Consider the following 19,686-nt stretch of genomic DNA (forward strand, 5'->3'; position numbering starts at 1 on the left):
CCCCATTGCAGAAAGAATTGCATTTGAATTTTGAACGGTTTAAAGATTATAAAATCAACAACACAATCATCGTTCAGAATAATGTGGAAAAGAAGATGAAGCCCAAAGGTCTGATATCCAATGCTGCTATGTGCTTGTACAAAGGTGATGGAGTATGTGGAAAAGAAGATTTCAGTTTCTTCCACTAATTTATAAATATCCTAATATAAATTGAGGAAGAACATAAACTGAAAAAGTAACATAAATTGAGAAAGAAAACACAGTTTTTTTTATTCAGAAAAATGTGTGCTTAACGGGCATCATGCGGTTAACACAACCCATTTATTAATTGTTCCAATTTAATAGAATTTGCATCTTTGAATCGTTAGTACATATCTAATCTCTTCTTTCTAAGGTACAACTTTACATGATTTAGTCTGAAACAATAGTACAATAGGTAACAACAGAATGATATTCCCAATGCTGCAACTATATTATGTGGTTGTACAAACCCTTAAACAGAATGAAATTCCAATGCTGCAAACTATGTGGGAGTACACATTGACTTGTACGGACCCTTTTTTACCGGGGTTCAAGAGTTCTTGAACACTAGTCCACTGAACAATGCAAGCACTCATCTCATATGATAAGCACTGCCCAGTTTTCGCCTTTCTTTTCTCTGGAGCACACGCAGATTTGGTGACTTTGCTGTCGTTGTTTCCTTGGAAGACCTGTTATACACAATATCATGCCAACATCAATTAATCCATCAAGAAGGCTGTAAGCGGAATAAGTAGCAGTTTTTTTTTTTTTTTGGTTAATAATCAGTAGGAGTTGGTTATTCATACCTTTGAGGGCAGAAAGGATGATTAAAATTAGGCACTGGTCTTGCATGGGGAACCAATGTTCTTCTCAGTTGTTTCAGGGCCTTCTCTTCCTCCACCTGTAAAAACAGTGCCAGGAAATTTTGAGCTTTCTCATATTGACAATAAAATAATGCAAAAACAATTAATTACATCCATACCATCCGAGATGCCTCGCTCTCTTCTCTATATCTCTTATACATCATTTCTTTCTCTTTAATCTGCAAATAGACCTTAATGAGCACTAAAAAACACACACACACACACACACACACACAAAGCCATGTAAACAAGCAAGCTGGTAAAATTCTTTACCTTTTGATCAAACTCAGATCTATCCACAGCCCGATGATCCACGTGATGATTAAATTCCTGAACTTCAGTGAGGGGTTTGCGCACTTTCTCTGGAACTGGGATAGGGTCCCTGCATGAAAAAAAAAAAAAAACCATGAAAAATAAAATTCTTCCTCTACATATGCATGCATGCAAGGTTATTGTTAAGAATTGCTGCTTACTCTTTCAATACTGGCTGCGCCTTGAAAATTCTCATCTGGGCTTCTTGCTCTTCCATCCTCCTCCTTTCTTCCATTTCCCTTTGCATTTCCTCCTCATGCCTCACCAGGCTTTCCAATTGGAAGGGTTCTGGTTTTGTACATTGCTTGGGCTCTGGTTTTGGTGGAACCTGCATAATATATGAATAAATCGTTAACATAGAGTACCATCTTCATCATTATTAATGTAATTGAAATTGAAATGAGATTGAATTAAGTTTCTGTACCACAGGATAGTCAGTGGTATAAGGGTATGGATTAGCCTTGGGAACCCTAGCTCTTTCCTCTTCAAATTGCTTCTGCATGAGTTCTGTAAAAAATCTCCTTTCTTTCTCAGCTCCTCTTTCCTGATGCCAGAAAGCCACAACAAGTTAGTCGTAACCATAACTCAATTGTCTCCCATTGACCAAAAGAATTAATAGGCACACACCTCTGTGCGGAGATGGAACGGATTTGGATTAGTGTTTCTTGGAATCGTATTGTCATGGCGAGGTTCTGAATTCAAGGAAAGCTGCAAAAGAAATAAGTTGATGAGAAACTGCAATTGATGTATTCATATTTGTTTGTAATCTGAATAGAATACAAAACCTTTCATAAAATGACTACCTTGTCAAACAAATCAAAAACAGCTGCAGGCGGTGGAATCCTTTCATTTGTTGCAAAATGAAATTCTTGAGGTATGGTCACTTGTTTCTTTGCATTGCAGAACATCCCCAACTCCCCTTTACTTTCAAAGATCTATAAAAGAATATAAAATATATTTTGTTTAGCGATACTAGGTTGTAAAATTAACCAACATAAATTGTCCATAATATAGGTGCAGAGTCATACCTTCTTATTCAAAGGCTTTGCCTTAAATTTTGGTTGTTTTTCAAGCTCTTCCTGCTCAAGTTCAAAAGAGCTTTTCACCCTGGGGGGACGGGCCCTCAATGATGTATGAAGTAAAGGGGTTTTTGGTGTAGTCAGATGAGGCTTCCATGGATTATTATTCTGTTATAAACATAAGGAGATATATAAGTAAACAAAACCAGGAAATATAGTATAAAAACACAATAAATTTCACAGGGATGGGCTAAAATCTCCAAACCAAACCTGATTGGACATTTCTGTCGAAGCTACAGAAGCTGATTCTGCATTGTGATTTGCCCTAGCCATTGTCTCCAAATGAAATTCCTGCAGCAAATAAAAAATATTAGTCTGATATCTAATAGCAATTTTCTTTCTTAAAAATCCATTTCTCTCAGTCCATTACTCTGGTTTACCTGAAATTCCGGTGGCTGTGGTGCACTCCTTGGTATTGCAGGTAATGTTGGAGCCTCAAGGATCTGTAACAAAAAGGAGAATGGGGGAAAAAAGAGAGAAACATTTGTGTCACAAGTTGACCACATCTCTGAGGAAGAGAACCACAAAGACAGTAAACAACAGAAAATTTACCTTCTTGTTCAGCGGTCGAGCTTTAAATTTTGGAATTTTAGCCATCATTTCTTCCTCAAGCTCAGCAGTACTTTTTATTCTGACTGAGCGAACCCGTTGAGCCGTTTCAAATTCAGGTTCCTTTGGTCTAGTCAGTGTGAGTTTAGGTTTCATCTGGATAATGAAAGCACCCTAAATTTAATATATAGAAGGGAATTTGATATGTATAAAAAAGGACATGCACACAATTAAGGTTGAATTTAAAGTAGGAGTCATTACATGTGGAAGAGAACCATTTGCATGTGGCAGTGACAAGTCTCTAGTACTTGACTGGAACTTCTTCATCATTTCTGCCATTGAAACAAATTGTTTTGGTGGTTCCCGTACATAAACCTTTTAAATTAACAACAAGGAGTCACAATGAGTTAAATCTTGAAGAATGGAAAACAATAATAACTGTAACATATTTTAATAAATTCATAGGATCCGGAGAAAACAGCAAACCTTTCTGTCTTCTTTATTAGCTTTATTAGCTTTTTCAGCAGTTGAAGAGAACAAGTTGGAGGTGCTACTACTGGTAATGCCCAGTTTTGACTTGTGGGGAAAATTTTGAGGTTTAAGACTAATTATCTGAAATTTTAAGTGGAAAATTTTTTTTTCAGATGTTTTAAAATAAAAACAGTAATAGTTAAAGAAGAGAAAAGAAAATTCGTAAAAATTTACCTGTCTAGTTCTTCCTCCGTCCAATTTCTGCCGCTTGATGGCCTGGTTCTCTTGAGCTAAATTGGGAGTTCCAGCAGAGCTTTTCTTCAAATTCGTGTTCCTATAAATTTTGAGAAGCCCAATCAGTACATTAGCATAAAAACAGACTTCAACACAAATCAGACTATGGAAAATCAACCAACCTTTTCACACTTGATGGTTTGATACTTTTGGTTTTTGATGACTGCAACTGATTTTTAGGCTTCAGTGTTGATGGGTTCTTAACCAAACTAGCTATCTTTTTAGCTGTCTCGTGCTTCTTGGAATCAGTCATTCGGTCTCCCTTCTGAGAGGTCATTGTCGGCTTAGGTGTGCAGGCTTCATTTCCTAATTGAATACTGGATTTGTTCAACTTATCATCGCTTGCTTCTACTTTCACACTGGAAGAAACACTGAAATCAGCAAATAAATGCAATTAAGGGAGAGAATAAGAATCACAGTATTAACATGTTGGACTTTATATGGATCACTAATTAATGCTAGGAGAAACAAACCTTCCGTTTTCTTGAGTGCATGCACTCACTCCCTTATCATCTTCACTTGTCCCCTTATCAGCAGAAACCTGGAGGATGCTTGAATTAGCAAGAAGACCATTGTTTCCTTCTTTGGCCTCACTGGGTGTCACTTCCTGTTCCTTAATTTCAGCAGGCTTAGATTCTGAGTTATCAGCAGTAGCTTTGGAATCTGATGACTCTGAGGTCTGCACGAAAAAATTAATTGACCAATGATATCAGAAAACTAGCAAGCCAAATGTTGAAACCCTTGATATCAGAAACTTAGTAGGCCATTTTTGACCAAGAGGAATTAGAAATACATGAATGATCACACCACCTTTTGCATTTGGTCTGATTCATTGAAGTCACATAAGCTCTCAACTTTAAAAGATCTACTGCCAGTCTTGATTCTAGGCATGCAAGCTGCATAGATTAAGACCCAGAAAGATCAAACATTTTGAACAAGTAACAAAAAAAAGCAACAAGCATAAGATCTGAAACTCAAGCACAAATGCAATAAATTGGAGTAAGCAAAATCCATATTCCAAAATCCTATCCACCTCAAAAGAAAACACTAATCAACGCGCAACAGAACAACCCCTACAGGCCTATTTGATAGCACAAAAAAGTGCTGGAAGAGTAAGAACTAAGAAGGGAACGAATACTTTGAAATCTTGCATTATTTGTCATTTGTAATCCTACAAAAAATATGGTCCTAATTCAAACCATCTTTACCTACATAAGAAGAGTTAGTCAACCTTATTTGACACCAGCAGAATCTTTTATTTCTTAGAGAGAAGTCAGAATCTCAATTTTCTTACATTTTCTCAACTACCAAACATACAGTATATTCATCACAAACAAAAACCAAAAGAACTCCCAATTCATCTCTCTCTGATGGAAACCATTCTATTCCAAAACACAAACATACAATATGGCAAACAAAAGGGCTATAGAAAATACACTATATGGCAAACAAGGTTTCCTTGAACCCTAAACCTCCCTTTGATTTCTTAGAATATGTGGAATGCAAATGATAAAACAGAAAATTCGGATTTCATTGCTTGATTTAATTAAGGCCTTTCCTATTCCTTTCCCTTTTTTAAGGAGAAAATTATTTAGATTAAAAGAGAAAAAAAAAAATTACTCATTTTCGTTTCTTTTGCTCAATTTTCCCAACTGCCAAACAGAATCTAACAATTTCCACAGAGAAAATCCATTTCCATGAGTTTCAACTTCCAAAAAAGCCCTAAAATTGGATAAAATTACATTCACATCCAAAACCCTAAAAAATTTCCAAAGGGTGCCTCACACGAAAACCCTAAAATTTCAAGAAAAATTCGCATACAGAAATGAAAATACAAACTCTAAGATTCAAGAACCAATCAAAAACGCAGAAAATATCAATTTACTCAGTCCACAAAAAGAGACCCCCAACTTTGAAGTTTGAACCAAACCAAACAGAAACCACAGCAGAGAACTCAGAGAGAGAGAGAGAGAGAGAGTACATTTCGATTATCCTCAAATCAAAGACAAGAAACCCTAAAAATCCAAGATAGTTTACACTTCACTTATAAACACTAAAATTAGGACCAATCCTATAACACTCAGAGACAAAATCTAGAATTTTCTTCTCTAAAAGCCTAAAGAAAAATCAAGAAAGTGAGTACATTGCAAAGAAAAGCAAAAAACCGAGAAGAAAATCCTGAGTTTTCTTCTTCTTGTAGAAAATAAAGAGAAGAAGAAGAAGTGAGGATGATATACGTACGTGATGGGGCGTAGCTGAGAGCGGAGTCGAACCACAGTTCGGCTTTTAGCAGTTGTTCCTCCGTCTCTCCCTTTATAAAGTCGTAAAAACGAGGCGCCGAGAATTCGTACGCCTCGTCTATCATCGTCGTAGTCATTGTTGTTGTTGTTGTTTTTGTATCTGAATCCTCTGCCATCTTACACCGATTCGAGAGAATTGAAGGGATTTGTGAGAGAGGCTCTCTGTGAGAGAAGATCTCTTTGGTGGTTTATTGTGACTTGTGAGAGAGAGTAGGAGTGAGAGAGAGATATGTGTTTGGTGTGAAGGGGGGTGGATTGGAGGAGAGAAGTATAACGTTATGGATTTGCAACGGTCGAATTTTTTGAATTTTGGGGGAGTGTCTCTCTATTACTCTATTCTCTAAAATCCAACGGCCACGTTTTCAAGCAAGCAACTCTTCGGATCTGTGTGTCTCTCTTTTTTCCTAACGGTCATATTTCACGGTCCTATTGTCCTTAAACGCTGTCGTTCTACTTTTCCAATTATAAAAACAAAAGGGTTTTTGACTTCTGGTTTGTGTGCGTTATTTAAAAGATAAACGGGGCTCCTTGGAAAGATTTTGAGTTAGCCCTAAATCCTAATGAGTAACTACAATACATTAGATTCTTTAATTAAATTTAAACAATAAGGTAGATTGAATTTAATTATCCTTAAGGAAATTATTTGTGTTTTATTGGACAATGTAATCAAAATTTTAAAATTAATTGAGAAATTTAATGTATTATACACCTTAGGTTTTGTTGTTGTTGTTGTTGTTGTTGTTGTGAGGAAGTATACACCTTAGATATTGCATCTAAAGTTTTATCCAAACAAGCCCCACCTTCTATAAAAAGCTCGGCAATTTTGGTATCCATATAGCAAATCATTTTGTACTATAGTATGATTTTTTTTAAAATAGATCATACTTAATTTTAACTGTCTATCTATTGCTACTATTATAAAATAATATATATTAGATAAGATAACATCTTCCTATATTAACGGTTTAGATTAGATAGGTATGTTAGTAAAAAGAAAATGGTGTACAAAAAAGTATATACTATAGAATTCTACCTTTCTAACAATATATTATGTCTAAGAATTTATTTATTTATATTTGATGAGAAGTTCTTGAATCTTCGTTACTCAATCAGCCGGAAAAAAGTACATCTATCATAGTGTTATTCCATTATGAAAATATTTAAACAAAAGTAAAAATTCTTTACTACATTGCAATTACCCTTTAAGGATACTTGTAATGGTTAAAATAATAAGAGGAATCTCTGTCTCTCACACACACATATAGGAGTGTTCATCAAATCGTAAAAACCGCATTAAAATCGCCCATTAAATGACATAATTGCAATTGCACTGCACTGTATGGTATAGTGCAGTTTGTGGTTTTATAATAAGAAAACTGTACAAATCGCACTGCACTGTACCATCTCTATATATTAATATATTATTTATAGTTTAATAACCCTAGTTTTCAAAAAAAAAAAAAAAAAAGTTTAATTGAAATGAATTGCAAAGATAGTTTTTTGGTTCTTTATTTGTTACTTCAAATACTTATTTTTGTGAGTTGGTGGGCATTCAAAATGAATTACATAGATTGTGTGGCATTGATGGTGATCCTCTCTTAAAAAGAAATGGCACAATCTATGAAGGAAAAATATGAGAAGCATTGGGGAGACATTGAAAATTTGAAAAATATATTGGCTTCAAACCGTTCAAATTGCATCTTATATATCACACCACATAGTGACTGCAAAAAAAAGGTGCGGTGTGGTTATGGTTTTGGCTAAACCGCACCACAAAATGCGATACTAGAAATGGCCTAAATCTACACTGTGAACACCCCCTACACAAATGCACATGAGAAGGTATCGTTTTTGAGTATATGCGTGTGAATTGTGACTGAAGTTCTACATTAGATAATAATTAAAAAAATGAAAGGTTAATATAATATAGTTGGGCCCAAAGCCATAGGTTTAAACTTTTTGGGTTAAGTGGTATTACTATATGTTATACTATTAACTACTCAATAGGAATTTTCCCAAGGTGTAATTTCCCCAATAGATGATATTAGAGCCCATGAGTGCTAAGGTGACAAGGTTAATAAGGATGCCTTTCGCAATTGGAGCAGGATTTCAGCAAGGTTAACAAGGGTCCCTTTTGCAATTGGAATAGGATTTTGTAAGGTTTATAAGGGCTCGTTTCACAATTAGATTAGGAAGCCTGTAGGCATACATAGGGTGTGGATTTCACACGATTATGGGGTCCACATATCGTGAGAGAGGAAATGCCAAAATGGAAATTTATTATTATTATTATTATTTATAAATTCAATATCACAAGTGGTTTCTTGATCCACCAAAAAAGTTTTATTGAAAATGGGTTCCAGTTAGTTCAATGGGTAAAATCTTTAAAGGTTGAATAAAAAATTTGAAGTTTAATTTCCGCCTACACCAAAAACCGATTGGTGTCTTGGTCTGATGATAAAAAACCATAATTAAAAAACGGACGTCATAGGTTAAAACTCTTTTTAAAAAAAAAAGTTTCATTGAAGGAATGGTATTATATAAATTAGAAATATCTTGTTTTATGCAAAACCAACTTAAATATATCATGATTTACATTGTGTAAGCTATGAGAATCTTGACCATTTGTTGATTAAAATATAAACCACATATTCATTAATAAGTGGAAAAAATGGTCAAGATTTTAAAAACTTCGGTCGATCCCCTAACAAAATCTTAATCATAAGGTGATAACAAGGTCTCCAAGATCGGTGAATCATTGATTAAGTATGCTACTGTATTAATGTGCAAGCTAGCATTGCATGAAGAGTCGTAATTGACTCACGACTCCACCAAATATTTAAATTATACCATGACACATTAAAATTTTCTGGAGTTAATGATATACCATATACAAGTCTTTAAAGATTTTTAACAATAGCCCATACATTGTGGAGCATGATATTTGCATGTTAAAAAAAAAAACAACAACAAATTAACAGTAGTTGAGTCTACTTAGAACTATGAATTAAAACTATTAATGTAAACAACCTTTGAGATTATGAAGTGTTATATATATATAGAGAGATTAAATTCGATAAGGGAGTAATGCTAGAGATACAAACTTTTTTACAAAATTTTTTACAAACAACTATTGTGGTGAGTAGTTATTGGTAAATGAAAAAGTGATGTTAATGGTAGGCCAAGATGAGAACCAATAAGAAGTTGGTCATATCAACAGTTTGTAAAAATATTGTAAAATAATTTGTGACGGTAGTATTACTCTTCTATAAAGATGTGGTGTAAACCGTAAAATCCAAGTTTTACCCCTACAATCCCAATATGTCACAGCATCATATTACATATTAAAGAATAGACACAACCACACTTAATAAATTATAATACCCATTATAATTATGAGTTTATTGAGATGTTATTATGTGTGATAGGATGTATTGAGTTTTAAGTAAAAAACTGACATGACAATCTCTTATTGGATGGTGTAAAACATGAATTTTATTCCTTATCTTTACCATTTGTTGATTAAAATATAACACCACCAATAAAGTTGATCACCCACTTAGCTTTTACAAAAGTTAACTATATATACCACTGTACACCTTTGGCGTGATGGTCACTCTACAAGTATAATTGTTTATGAATGTGGCGGGTAAGGGCCGGGGTTCAAGTCTTTAGGAAGAAGTTTTACACACATATACACTTAGATTAAACTAAATTAGAATTTCTATTTTGTATAAAAAAGAAAAAAAGAAAAAAAAAGAAAGCTAACTATATATAAATAATGGCTCGTCTAGTATTGTATCTAACTCTTATTATTTTGTTTATTGGATCAGCCATGGCAAGGTGTGAACTCCAGTTCTGTCCCACAGGCCGGGTCTCAAAACTTAGTAGGGTATTGCATGAAGTTCCTTGAGAGGTTTACTGGCGAACCATCAGTTGCTGTAAAAATTAACTTCAGTAGAGACTCAACAAACGTGCAAAACCTAAGGGAGCTCCATGGAAGTTTTGTCGATGCATTGAAGAAATGTCTTCAATTAAACATTCCAGACATTGCCTCCCGTATCAATCATCTATCAGAAAAGTGTCGTGTGCGTTATGGTTTTCATATTTTCATTAACGTGGATTGCATTGCGCCCAAGTAAACTCACAATAAAGTTGGAGGGATGATCTATGAAATTTTGAATATATTTATTGGATCATAAATCCAACTTAATTGTGAGTTTAGAGTGGTTGTAGGAAGTAAAATTGTGGTCTCTCCAACAATCCCTTCTCACAATAACACTCTCGTGATTCCAACCCATGACCTTGGCTCTGATTTCATTTGTTGGATTGTGAGCTATGCCATTCTATCTCTAAACCAATTGGTAATGAGAAAGACACATTCAGATCTTTTATGCAATCAACATCACATCACTTGGGCCTGTTTTTAAAGTAGTTGTAGGGAATTAAATTGTGGTCTCCCAACAACTACTCTCTCTCTCACACAGATACACATATATACACTATCACACCAATTAATTATATACATGCACATATATAAAAATACACAGACACATATATACAAACTAACTATGCGTTCTTGTCTTGCTGTATAGGGTTCCCGACAAGATATAGATTATAGAGATGGTGATGACCCTTTACTGAGAAGACATAATAAACAGACATAATTCAAATATGAATTCTATTGTACTAAGCCTAGACAGTACTAGTAATAATTATCGTTAATCCAACAAAAGTGGCATGAAATGAACTAATTAAAATCAAGGCAAATAGTCTCAAATCGCATCCTGGGGTGACTTTTGCATCTCATTAATCCACTGATCTACTTAGAACGTAGTTGAAGAAAAGAAAATCTATGATGACATGACTGGTATGATCCATAATCCCCTATTAATTTAAAGAGAAATTGTTACCATATGTAAAAACTTACTATTAGGAGTGGAGACTACTAATTTAGTGGACACTTTATATAGGATATAGCTAGGTTGGAGCCACTAATATACATCCTACAAGAAGGATATAGGGAGCTTAGATTGTGAAATTGATCATTGACCTTTCTTTTGGAGTATCATAAACTATCAATTGTCTATGAATCCCCTTATCCACACAAATCTCTTTAAATTGCTCAGATAGATAGTAAGAGTCTTAATAGTTCTTTTCTTTTAATTCTCAACCGAAATCGTGAAACACCTAAAGTAGTCTAATGTTCAAACTTGTGGGAGATAAAAAACACACATGACCATTGCACATAAAGTTGTCTATGGATGTGATTTAATAAAGGCCTTGCCTTGGCGTCACACTCATTCTCATTGGGCAACATATATTCAAAATTTCACATTAGCCCATTATCTTGTCATGTATGATCTATGATCTAAGCATCTCTAAAGAAGGCCTCCTCAACCGCCCCCCATGGTTGAGGGATGGCTATTGAGACCCCATCTAAGGTTGTCATAAATTGTTGCAACCTCAGCTTCTCTTTAAGCAAAAACGTGCCTATTTGGATATTGGGCCTGGTCTTGTTCTAGGTTGGCGGGTTCACGGTCCATTTTTTATTAAGAAGTCTAAGAGTTTTTATATTTTAGGATAATTGTTACAACAAGTGATGGAAGGAGAATTTGAACTTCCGTTCTTTTAATAAAAGAGACCAATCAATGTTACTGAGTTACAAGCTCTTAGTCCAAATGGTTTTTTATTATTTTTCCATAAATATAGATATATATGTATTACAACTTTACAACCATTAATTCCTGGCAATATAATTAAAACTAAAGATGAAAATTTTATGGTTTATCTTTGTCTAATTTCTACATTAATTAATTATTACAGGATTTCAGTTAATAAGCTTAATACATAGACGTGCGGAAATGTATGATCCAAGTCTAGTTGGATACATTGTCAACCGTATTGTTGAGTATTCAAACTAGGCACCTACCAACTTAAAATTTAATACTCCAAGTTATACCACATCATTCGCCTAATGTGAAATCTTGATACATTTTTTTTTTTAATACTTTAAAGGAGAAAGTTTGTCTACAAACTTGGTTGTAACAAATATCTACAACTTCTACTAAAAAAATTAATGTGACTACATATTTTGAAAATTTAACTATTGGAATGCATGTTCTTTATGTTCCTAACAGGTATGTCAGATTTAGTGTCAATCTGATATTATTTATGTAAGGACGCGATTCGTGGCGGACCGTAACAGTGTCGGGTTCGCACGTGAAAAGGCCCCTAACAATATCATTTGTAGAGCGTGGGTTTGGAAGGCTAGGTCTTGTTCGATAGGCGGTGGGTTTTTCGCGGTGTTCGTATGAACTTAAGCTTTCCTACACCCCTGGAGTCTTTCTCCTGGAGGTGGGCTGGGAGGCCCTGGTTTCTGGCCATTTTTCCCAACCCCCTTTTAGGTTACTTCTTTTTCCTTTTATATTCGTCTGCGTTCATTGTCCTTCGTCCACGTATAGGGTCAATCTTTCCAAAATTGATACTTGTCCCATCAGCCTATCCCCCAAAGTCGTTGGGGATGGTTGTAAAAGCCAAAGAATGCGGCTCTGTCAGGTTCAGAGCATTAAATGGCAATAACAGCAGCTTTCCCTGGATATTTTAGATCTTTTGTCCTGGTTTCGGTCCTATACCGTTTCTGCCCTCCTTTCAGAGGGGGAACTTTGGGTCTGCCGAGGACTGAGCCGTCCTCGGCGATGTCCATAGGCTATTTGGTCGAGTTTGGGCCATAGCCCTCCTCGGCTTGGGCCTTTGGATTTTCCCCAGGTAAATGGGCCCGGCCCGTAAATCGTTTGGGCCCCACAATAGCCCCTCAAAACCCGGCTGTCCAACCTCTTGGTTGGAAAGGGGGGTTTTGGTGATGCCAAACCTCTCCTGTGACCCAATCTATTCGGCCTATTAAACATGCTGGCGGTTCCTCATATGCCCAAGAGATTCACCGGTCTACGAGATAGTTTTTAATTTCGCGCTTGATGCATTCTTATCGCTTGGGGTATTCAAAACGCGCTTTGAATAATCACTATTTACGAGACTACTTTAATTCGACGGTTTATTTTGATGGGGTGGAGAAGCGGAACCGGCGTGTTTGAGTTTGCTGATTCCTTTGGAGATCTGAACTTATTAAATGCCCCCCGCTCCGCCCTCTGTATAAGTAGGACAGGAGGAGGTGATTGTTTTTACCAAAAATCCCTTTTCATCCTCCTGCGACTCTGGAATACTTAGCCTCCCTTAAGATTCGATTTACTCGCCGGTTTATACACTTAATCGTAAAATACTTTACCATAACAACAAGGGATGCAAAAGTCCCACCCCTCCCAAAAACGCCACGTTCCGATAAAACTTATCATGGCTCGATCGGGACAAGGATGGCGAAGACTCAAAATCAACCTCATCCTTCTTTCAGTCAAAATCCGAAGTAGGGACTCGTCACGTCAAACTTTCGACGTGACTGAGTCGAGAACACCCAAGATCGTTACCATCCGGCTCCTCACGAGCGTACCTAATATGGCACCGGCGTGTTAGGAGTCAGGGCGGAGGCAGGGGCTAAGTGCTTCTGCTTCTCCCTCTTTTGCTCCTTGGTGCCCTTCCCCTCCCTTTTCTTATTGTCTTCCCAGCACCAGTTCCGCCCTGGTGCTGTTTCTTTTCTATCTTTTGTTCCTCTCTTTGTCTCTTCATCTCTCTCTCTTCTTCTCCTCCTTCTTTACTCATGTCCTCCATCTTCTTTATTCATCCCCCTCATCTTCGTCATTGATTTCTTCTTTACTATTTTCTTCTTCTTCATTCATTTTCTTTTTTAAAGTGAGTCCCTCTCTCAGTATGAGCAGCAATGAGGCAGAGATTGGAGAAATTTTGAAGACGAGTTTAAAAGACGCTTGACAGTTTACTTTTTTGTACTACAGATGTAATGGTTGCTTAGGCAGTTTACATTTTGTATAGGCTCGTTTGAGCCCCTTTTTGTATGTTGTAATGATTTTTTTTATATTAATAAAAATTGTTGTCTACCTTATTTCGCATGTTATGTCTCTATGTTTTCATAAATTTGCAAGCGCTGCTCGGCACAATAATATAGCATCTAAATCAATGACGACTAAGACCAAAATATTTGATAATAAAATGATGTCGCCATAGCTTTAATAGAAGTGCTTGGCACAATAAGGCCGACCCGTAAAAAATAGTACTCACCCGGAACTAGCCGAGGAGAGAACCGAAGGCTTGATGCCGTGTGAGAAATAGCCGTCCGAGGACATATCCCCTACCAAATGAATAGCCCTCTTATACGACTAAATGCTGGGGCGTTCCACCCCTTTCCTTACACCTTTATTGGCCTTAACATTCTATGGTGTTTAAGCCGTGGATGAAGTGACCTGACATTTTGACCAAGTAACCTTTCTTATGAGAGTCAAACCTTTTCTTATCCAAGTATTGGTTTTCCCATAGGCTTGAGTCCGAGGACCATGTAAGGCCTTGGTTCTGTCCAATAACTTGTAATTTTTATAATTTTTCGTGCTTGGCCTCCCCATAGGCTTGAGTCCGAGGACCATACAAGGCCTTGGTTCTGCCCAAAAACTTGTAATTTTTATAATTTTTCGTACTTGGCTTCCCCATAGGCTTGAGTCCGAGGACCATACAAGGCCTTGGTTCTGCCCAAAAACTTGTAATTTTTATAATTTTTCGTACTTGGTTTCCCCATAGGCTTGAGTCCGAGGACCATACAAGGCCTTGGTTCTGTCCCTGGGCCCATATGCCGAACGGGCCTGGGCCGCGAATTTACTGGGCCCACAAATTAAGAGGTGTTTCCATAACTTCTGATCACGCGGTACCTTTTGGCGTCCCAGTGTTCGAGGTGCACCTTCTCGAGACTCCTTTAACCTCAGGGTTGCAGACGACGTTGGAAGTCGAGCCAGAGACGTTTTGTCTGTAGCGTTCCTTGGGACGCTGCGCGAATTAAATGCCACCACCTTATCTTTTAACATAAATAGGAGAGAAAGTTGCTCCTTTTCACACACAAATCCTTCAGATTCCTCCCTTAGTTCATCATGCTTGAGGCAGAGATTGGGAAAAAGGAGCTCCCTCCGCCACAAAGGCGTCATGTCCCCCCGAGACTCAGAGTAGGGAGGTACGGGCCAAGGAGGTGCAAGTTCAAGGGAGCATTCCATTTCGTCATAGGGGAGGGGGTCCTCTTCCCTCTTTTAGTCAAAATCCGAAGCAGGTTCTGGTCATGCCAGTTTTTCGGTATGTCCAAAGAAGGAATTTCCACCATCAGCACTGTCTACCTTGTGGCAGGCAAATTTTTGTGGGGGCTTCCCAACCTCAAGCTCCTAGCACCTTTTCTGTAGATGGTGTTAGCCTGAGGTCAGGTTCTTTGGCTGCCTGAGTTATGGGCATGCAGAGGTGTCGAGGAATGGTTTCCTTAGACAATAACTTGGCGCAGTAGCCAACCTCTCCTCTGAGCTGTCCCCACGGCCTTCTCTCCACTCGCTTGTATTTTCCTTTACTTATGTGGTCAGCTTTAGTGTAAGCTTGTTTCAGCTTTTCATTGTACACTGTACTGTTCCTTTGTCTTAATAAAATATGTGTCTATTTCTCCATACATATCTTTCTTCTCCGTAACAACTACTTTATGCATGAATATTAAATGCAAGCTTGCCTTTAAGGATATTCCAGGCAGAAAAAATGCTTTAACACGGGTTCCTACTAATTTAAACTCACAAATATTATCAAGTATAACAATGGTAACTTTCAATAAATTAAATTCTTGGAACTAACCGGGATAAGCGTTGAGTACTACGCGATGCATGCTAGACCAATGTCCGAGAACGATAATCTCTAAATAATTCGTCTGAAAGGGTAGCTAAGTAGCGAGGGACTCTGGTTGTGCTTTTGGGGCAATATGTTGCGCCGTATCGCATCAACCCCTTTGATACTGGGGATCCGAGGGTAGACCGAGGAATCCGCGCAATCAAGATATTAACCCGTCTGCTAACGCGGAGTTCTCTTCGGAGGGATTTCGAGGTTTACGGGCCATAGTTTTTCTTTAAATAGTTGGTTCCTCATCCAAGTAGTTGGTTTAGTTGGTTGCAATGCCTTGGGTCCAAAACCTAGTTTTCCACATCCAGGTAGTTGGTTTCCCCTGGGCTGGGTGTGCATGGTTTTGATTGTCCGAGGATGCAATGCCTTGGTTCTGTCAAAACCTAGTTTTCCACACCAGTAGTTGGTTTCCCTGAGGCTTGGTCCGAGGACCATGCAATGCCTTGGTTCTGTCCAAACCTAGTTTCCACATCCAGGTAGTTGGTTTCCCCCCGTGAGGCAAGGACCATGGCCTTGGTTCCCTAACATCCTAGTTTTTCCACATCCAGGTAGTTGGTTTCCCCTGAGGCTTGGGTCCGTGGACCATGCAATGCCTTGGTTCTGTCCAAAACCTAGTTTTCCACATCCAGGTAGTTGGTTTCCCCTGAGGCTTGGGTCCATGGACCATGCAATGCCTTGGTTCTGTCCAAAACCTAGTTTTCCACATCCAGGTAGTTGGTTTCCCCTGAGGCTTGGGTCCATGGACCATGCAATGCCTTGGTTCTGTCCAAAACCTAGTTTTCTCTTTGTGTGGGATCTTGGCTTTAGGGGAGTTAGCTCCTCGGCCAAACCCTTAGAGTTTATCCATACGGTTAACGTTACAAGGTACCTAGTTTACTCTTTACAGGGGACCTTGGCTTTAAGGGAGTTGGCTCCCCAACCAAGCCCCTAATCAAGAAACACAGCGGCTAACAGAACTTTATACTAGAACTCTATAACCGACGGTTAGATATAACGAAGAAGCTCCATCGACCCACTTCCTATACCAACACACAAGCCTTTCCCACAGACGGCGCCAATTGTAAGGACGCGATTCGTGACGGACCGTAACAGTGTCGGGTTCGCACGTGAAAAGGCCCCTAACAATATCATTTGTAGAGCGTGGGTTTGGAAGGCTAGGCCTTGTTCGATAGGCGGTGGGTTTTTCGCGGTGTTCGTATGAACTTAAGCTTTCCTACACCCCTGGAGTCTTTCTCCTGGAGGTGGGCTGGGAGGCCCTGGTTTCTGGCCATTTTTCCCAACCCCCTTTTAGGTTACTTCTTTTTCCTTTTATATTCGCCTGCGTTCATTGTCCTTCGTCCACGTATAGGGTCAATCTTTCCAAAATTGATACTTGTCCCATCAGCCTATCCCCCAAAGTCGTTGGGGATGGTTGTAAAAGCCAAAGAATGCGGCTCTGTCAGGTTCAGAGCATTAAATGGCAATAACAGCAGCTTTCCCTGGATATTTTAGATCTTTTGTCCTGGTTTCGGTCCTATACCGTTTCTGCCCTCCTTTCAGAGGGGGAACTTTGGGTCTGCCGAGGACTGAGCCGTCCTCGGCGATGTCCATAGGCTATTTGGTCGAGTTTGGGCCATAGCCCTCCTCGGCTTGGGCCTTTGGATTTTTCCCAGGTAAATGGGCCCGGCCCGTAAATCGTTTGGGCCCCACAATTTACTATTTGATTCATAAATTTATTTTTTATGTATAATTTTAGACTACAAAAATTTGAAATTTAATCATTTGATTAATAACATAATTATTGATTTTTGATATTCTAGAAATTTTAAAAGTATAGAAGATATCAAAAGCAAATGTTATCCAATAGTGGATTTATCAAAAATTACATCCATTAAAAAAAATATTGAGTGAAGTTATAGACATTGACTACAACTAAGTTTGTAGCCAAATTTTGTCATACTTTATTTTATAAATAAATATATAAACAAATATATATATATATATATATGTAAGGTCACAATTTGGTTCCTAAGCCCAAAAGATATAAGGATCTAGGCTCAAAAAGCCTAATACAATGAATTTATAGAGAGTGGGTTAAAAAATTAGGCTCTAATGAGTTGGGTAACAATTATAATAGATCCAGATGACAAGAAAGTAAAGATAAACTAGTTTTATCCAAAGAGAATCGTCCTTGGCACAATTCGAGGTGATTAGTTATTGTATATATCACTTGAATTGGATTACAAACACAGTTCTTGTTGCTATAGTGTTTTTCTCTTAATTCTCCGATCTCTATTCTTAGTGCATTCTTTCTCTTTTATATTGCTTCACTCCTTTCATCTCCACCTTCCATGTGTAGATCAAATCACTGGTGTTGATCCTTATCCCATCAACGCATTCCTGAAGTCTTTGAGAGTAGCTGTAAGGCTGAAAATTACTTTTCAGATATCACTTCCTCATTAATGTGATCAGAGAGTTAGTTACAGAGCATTCAATGCAGTGGTGATTGCTTTCTCTTAGATATTTTATAACTCTTCTTTGTCCCATGCTTCCATGATGTGCATTCTTATCAATAGAATCTCCTATAATGTTGCTTTGGATGGCAAATCACACCTTTTGACATCTGCTTTGCTCAACCGAGAAAGTATCCCTCCTCATACTACCCTCTTGGACCATCATGACCAAATCCTTTCCATTATTCATTAATGCCGACTACTATAACAACGTTTACCCGTTCTCGAACTACTAGGCGTCCTCGTACTGGGCTCTTAGCCCAATATATACTATTGGACCTATCAGTCCTACAATATAAAATATATATATATATATATATATTTATATATATATAAATTTTTTTTCACATCTCAGAAAGGTTGCGTATGTATGGATCAAGTCACATGCCGCCGATTCAACGGGTGTTAAAATTAAAAGCACCCATCTTTTATTTTTATTTTTGATCACATGATTCACATGTAGTTTATATATATATATATATATATAAAGTTTTTTTCACATCTCAAAAAGGCTGCGTATGTATGGATCGAAGTCCCATGCCGATTCAATGGGTGTTAATTGTTAAAATTAAAAGCACCCATCTTTTATTTTTATTTTTGATCACATGATTCACATGTAGTTTTCTAGTCCAAGTCATCATTTATAACGCTTGCTCTAATTTAATGACAATTCCAGCTTAGGAGCACAAGCTTTTAAAATGATCTAAAGTCCAAGAAATAAAAGAATTGGCAACTTGCTCAAGTAATTTGAACTCTTATTATGCTTATCAAAAAAAATATTGAACTCTTATTATGGCTCTTCTCAAATTTCATCACGCCAAAAAATACAACGAAAAATCAAAGCTCATAAAAATTATCTACAAAATTTATAATTAACTCTCGGTTTAGTTCAATACAAAATTTTTGTGGGAAAAAAGAGTTAAAAAAAAAAAAACATTTGGTAGCAATTTTGAAAATTTTTAAAGAATATTTTCCAATTGTTTGATGCACACAAAAATATATTAATATTTCATAAGATGGGATGATGGTTGTGAGTTGTAACACCGACAATGGTGCAGTGGTAGCATGATGTGTTGATGGTGTCCAAAAATAACTATTGTTAGGGAAATGATGTAGTGGGGATAGAGGTGGACCAGGTGGTATTGGTGGTGTGAGTTGTGTGACAGTGGTGGCTAGAAATTGTAATGGCAGTAATGGCACCCCAAAAAAAAAAAAAAAAAAAAATGAAGAGGAGACAAAGAAATAGCAGAAATTGATTTTTATTTTTTGAAAACAAAAAACATTTTCCACCTCTTTTGAGTAATTTTTTAAAATTCAAAAATTAACTTTTGTTGATCGAGATTTTCCATTTCACACCAAACATAAAAAAGAAAAAAAAATTCAATAAAAATTAAGTGAAATACCAACTATAGTCTATACGTAAAAACGCATTTTTATTGGTTAACAACCATGATAAAAAAAAAAAGCATTTTTATTGGCCAGATTGGGCTGACAA

The 19,686-nt window shown here is 37.2% G+C and overlaps 1 protein-coding gene across 3 annotated transcripts; it reads right to left on the reverse strand.

Annotated features, from left to right (window-relative positions):
- Positions 1 to 307: 307 nt before the first annotated feature.
- Positions 308 to 6,170, reverse strand: LOC115958253 (protein TPX2-like). 3 transcript variants are annotated; one of them, XM_031076659.1, is made up of 19 exons: positions 5,831 to 6,170; positions 4,400 to 4,485; positions 4,063 to 4,268; positions 3,712 to 3,948; positions 3,530 to 3,629; positions 3,311 to 3,436; positions 3,086 to 3,199; positions 2,828 to 2,998; positions 2,656 to 2,718; positions 2,486 to 2,566; positions 2,225 to 2,383; positions 2,000 to 2,131; positions 1,824 to 1,904; positions 1,621 to 1,740; positions 1,358 to 1,524; positions 1,158 to 1,266; positions 1,004 to 1,063; positions 828 to 922; positions 308 to 710 (listed from the first exon to the last, which is right to left on the reverse strand). In XM_031076659.1, exons 1-19 carry the CDS (start codon positions 6,003 to 6,005, stop codon positions 614 to 616), a joined length of 2,379 nt encoding a protein of 792 aa, XP_030932519.1. In that variant the 5' UTR covers positions 6,006 to 6,170; the 3' UTR covers positions 308 to 613. The 3 variants fall into 3 exon arrangements, with proteins under 3 accessions (XP_030932519.1, XP_030932518.1, XP_030932520.1); XM_031076658.1 differs by having other exon boundaries at positions 3,712 to 3,960; positions 5,831 to 6,169; XM_031076660.1 differs by having other exon boundaries at positions 2,828 to 2,980; positions 3,712 to 3,960; positions 5,831 to 6,167.
- Positions 6,171 to 19,686: the final 13,516 nt, after the last annotated feature.

This window comes from Quercus lobata, chromosome 8 (assembly GCF_001633185.2).
Source record: "Quercus lobata isolate SW786 chromosome 8, ValleyOak3.0 Primary Assembly, whole genome shotgun sequence".
NCBI lineage: Eukaryota > Viridiplantae > Streptophyta > Magnoliopsida > Fagales > Fagaceae > Quercus > Quercus lobata.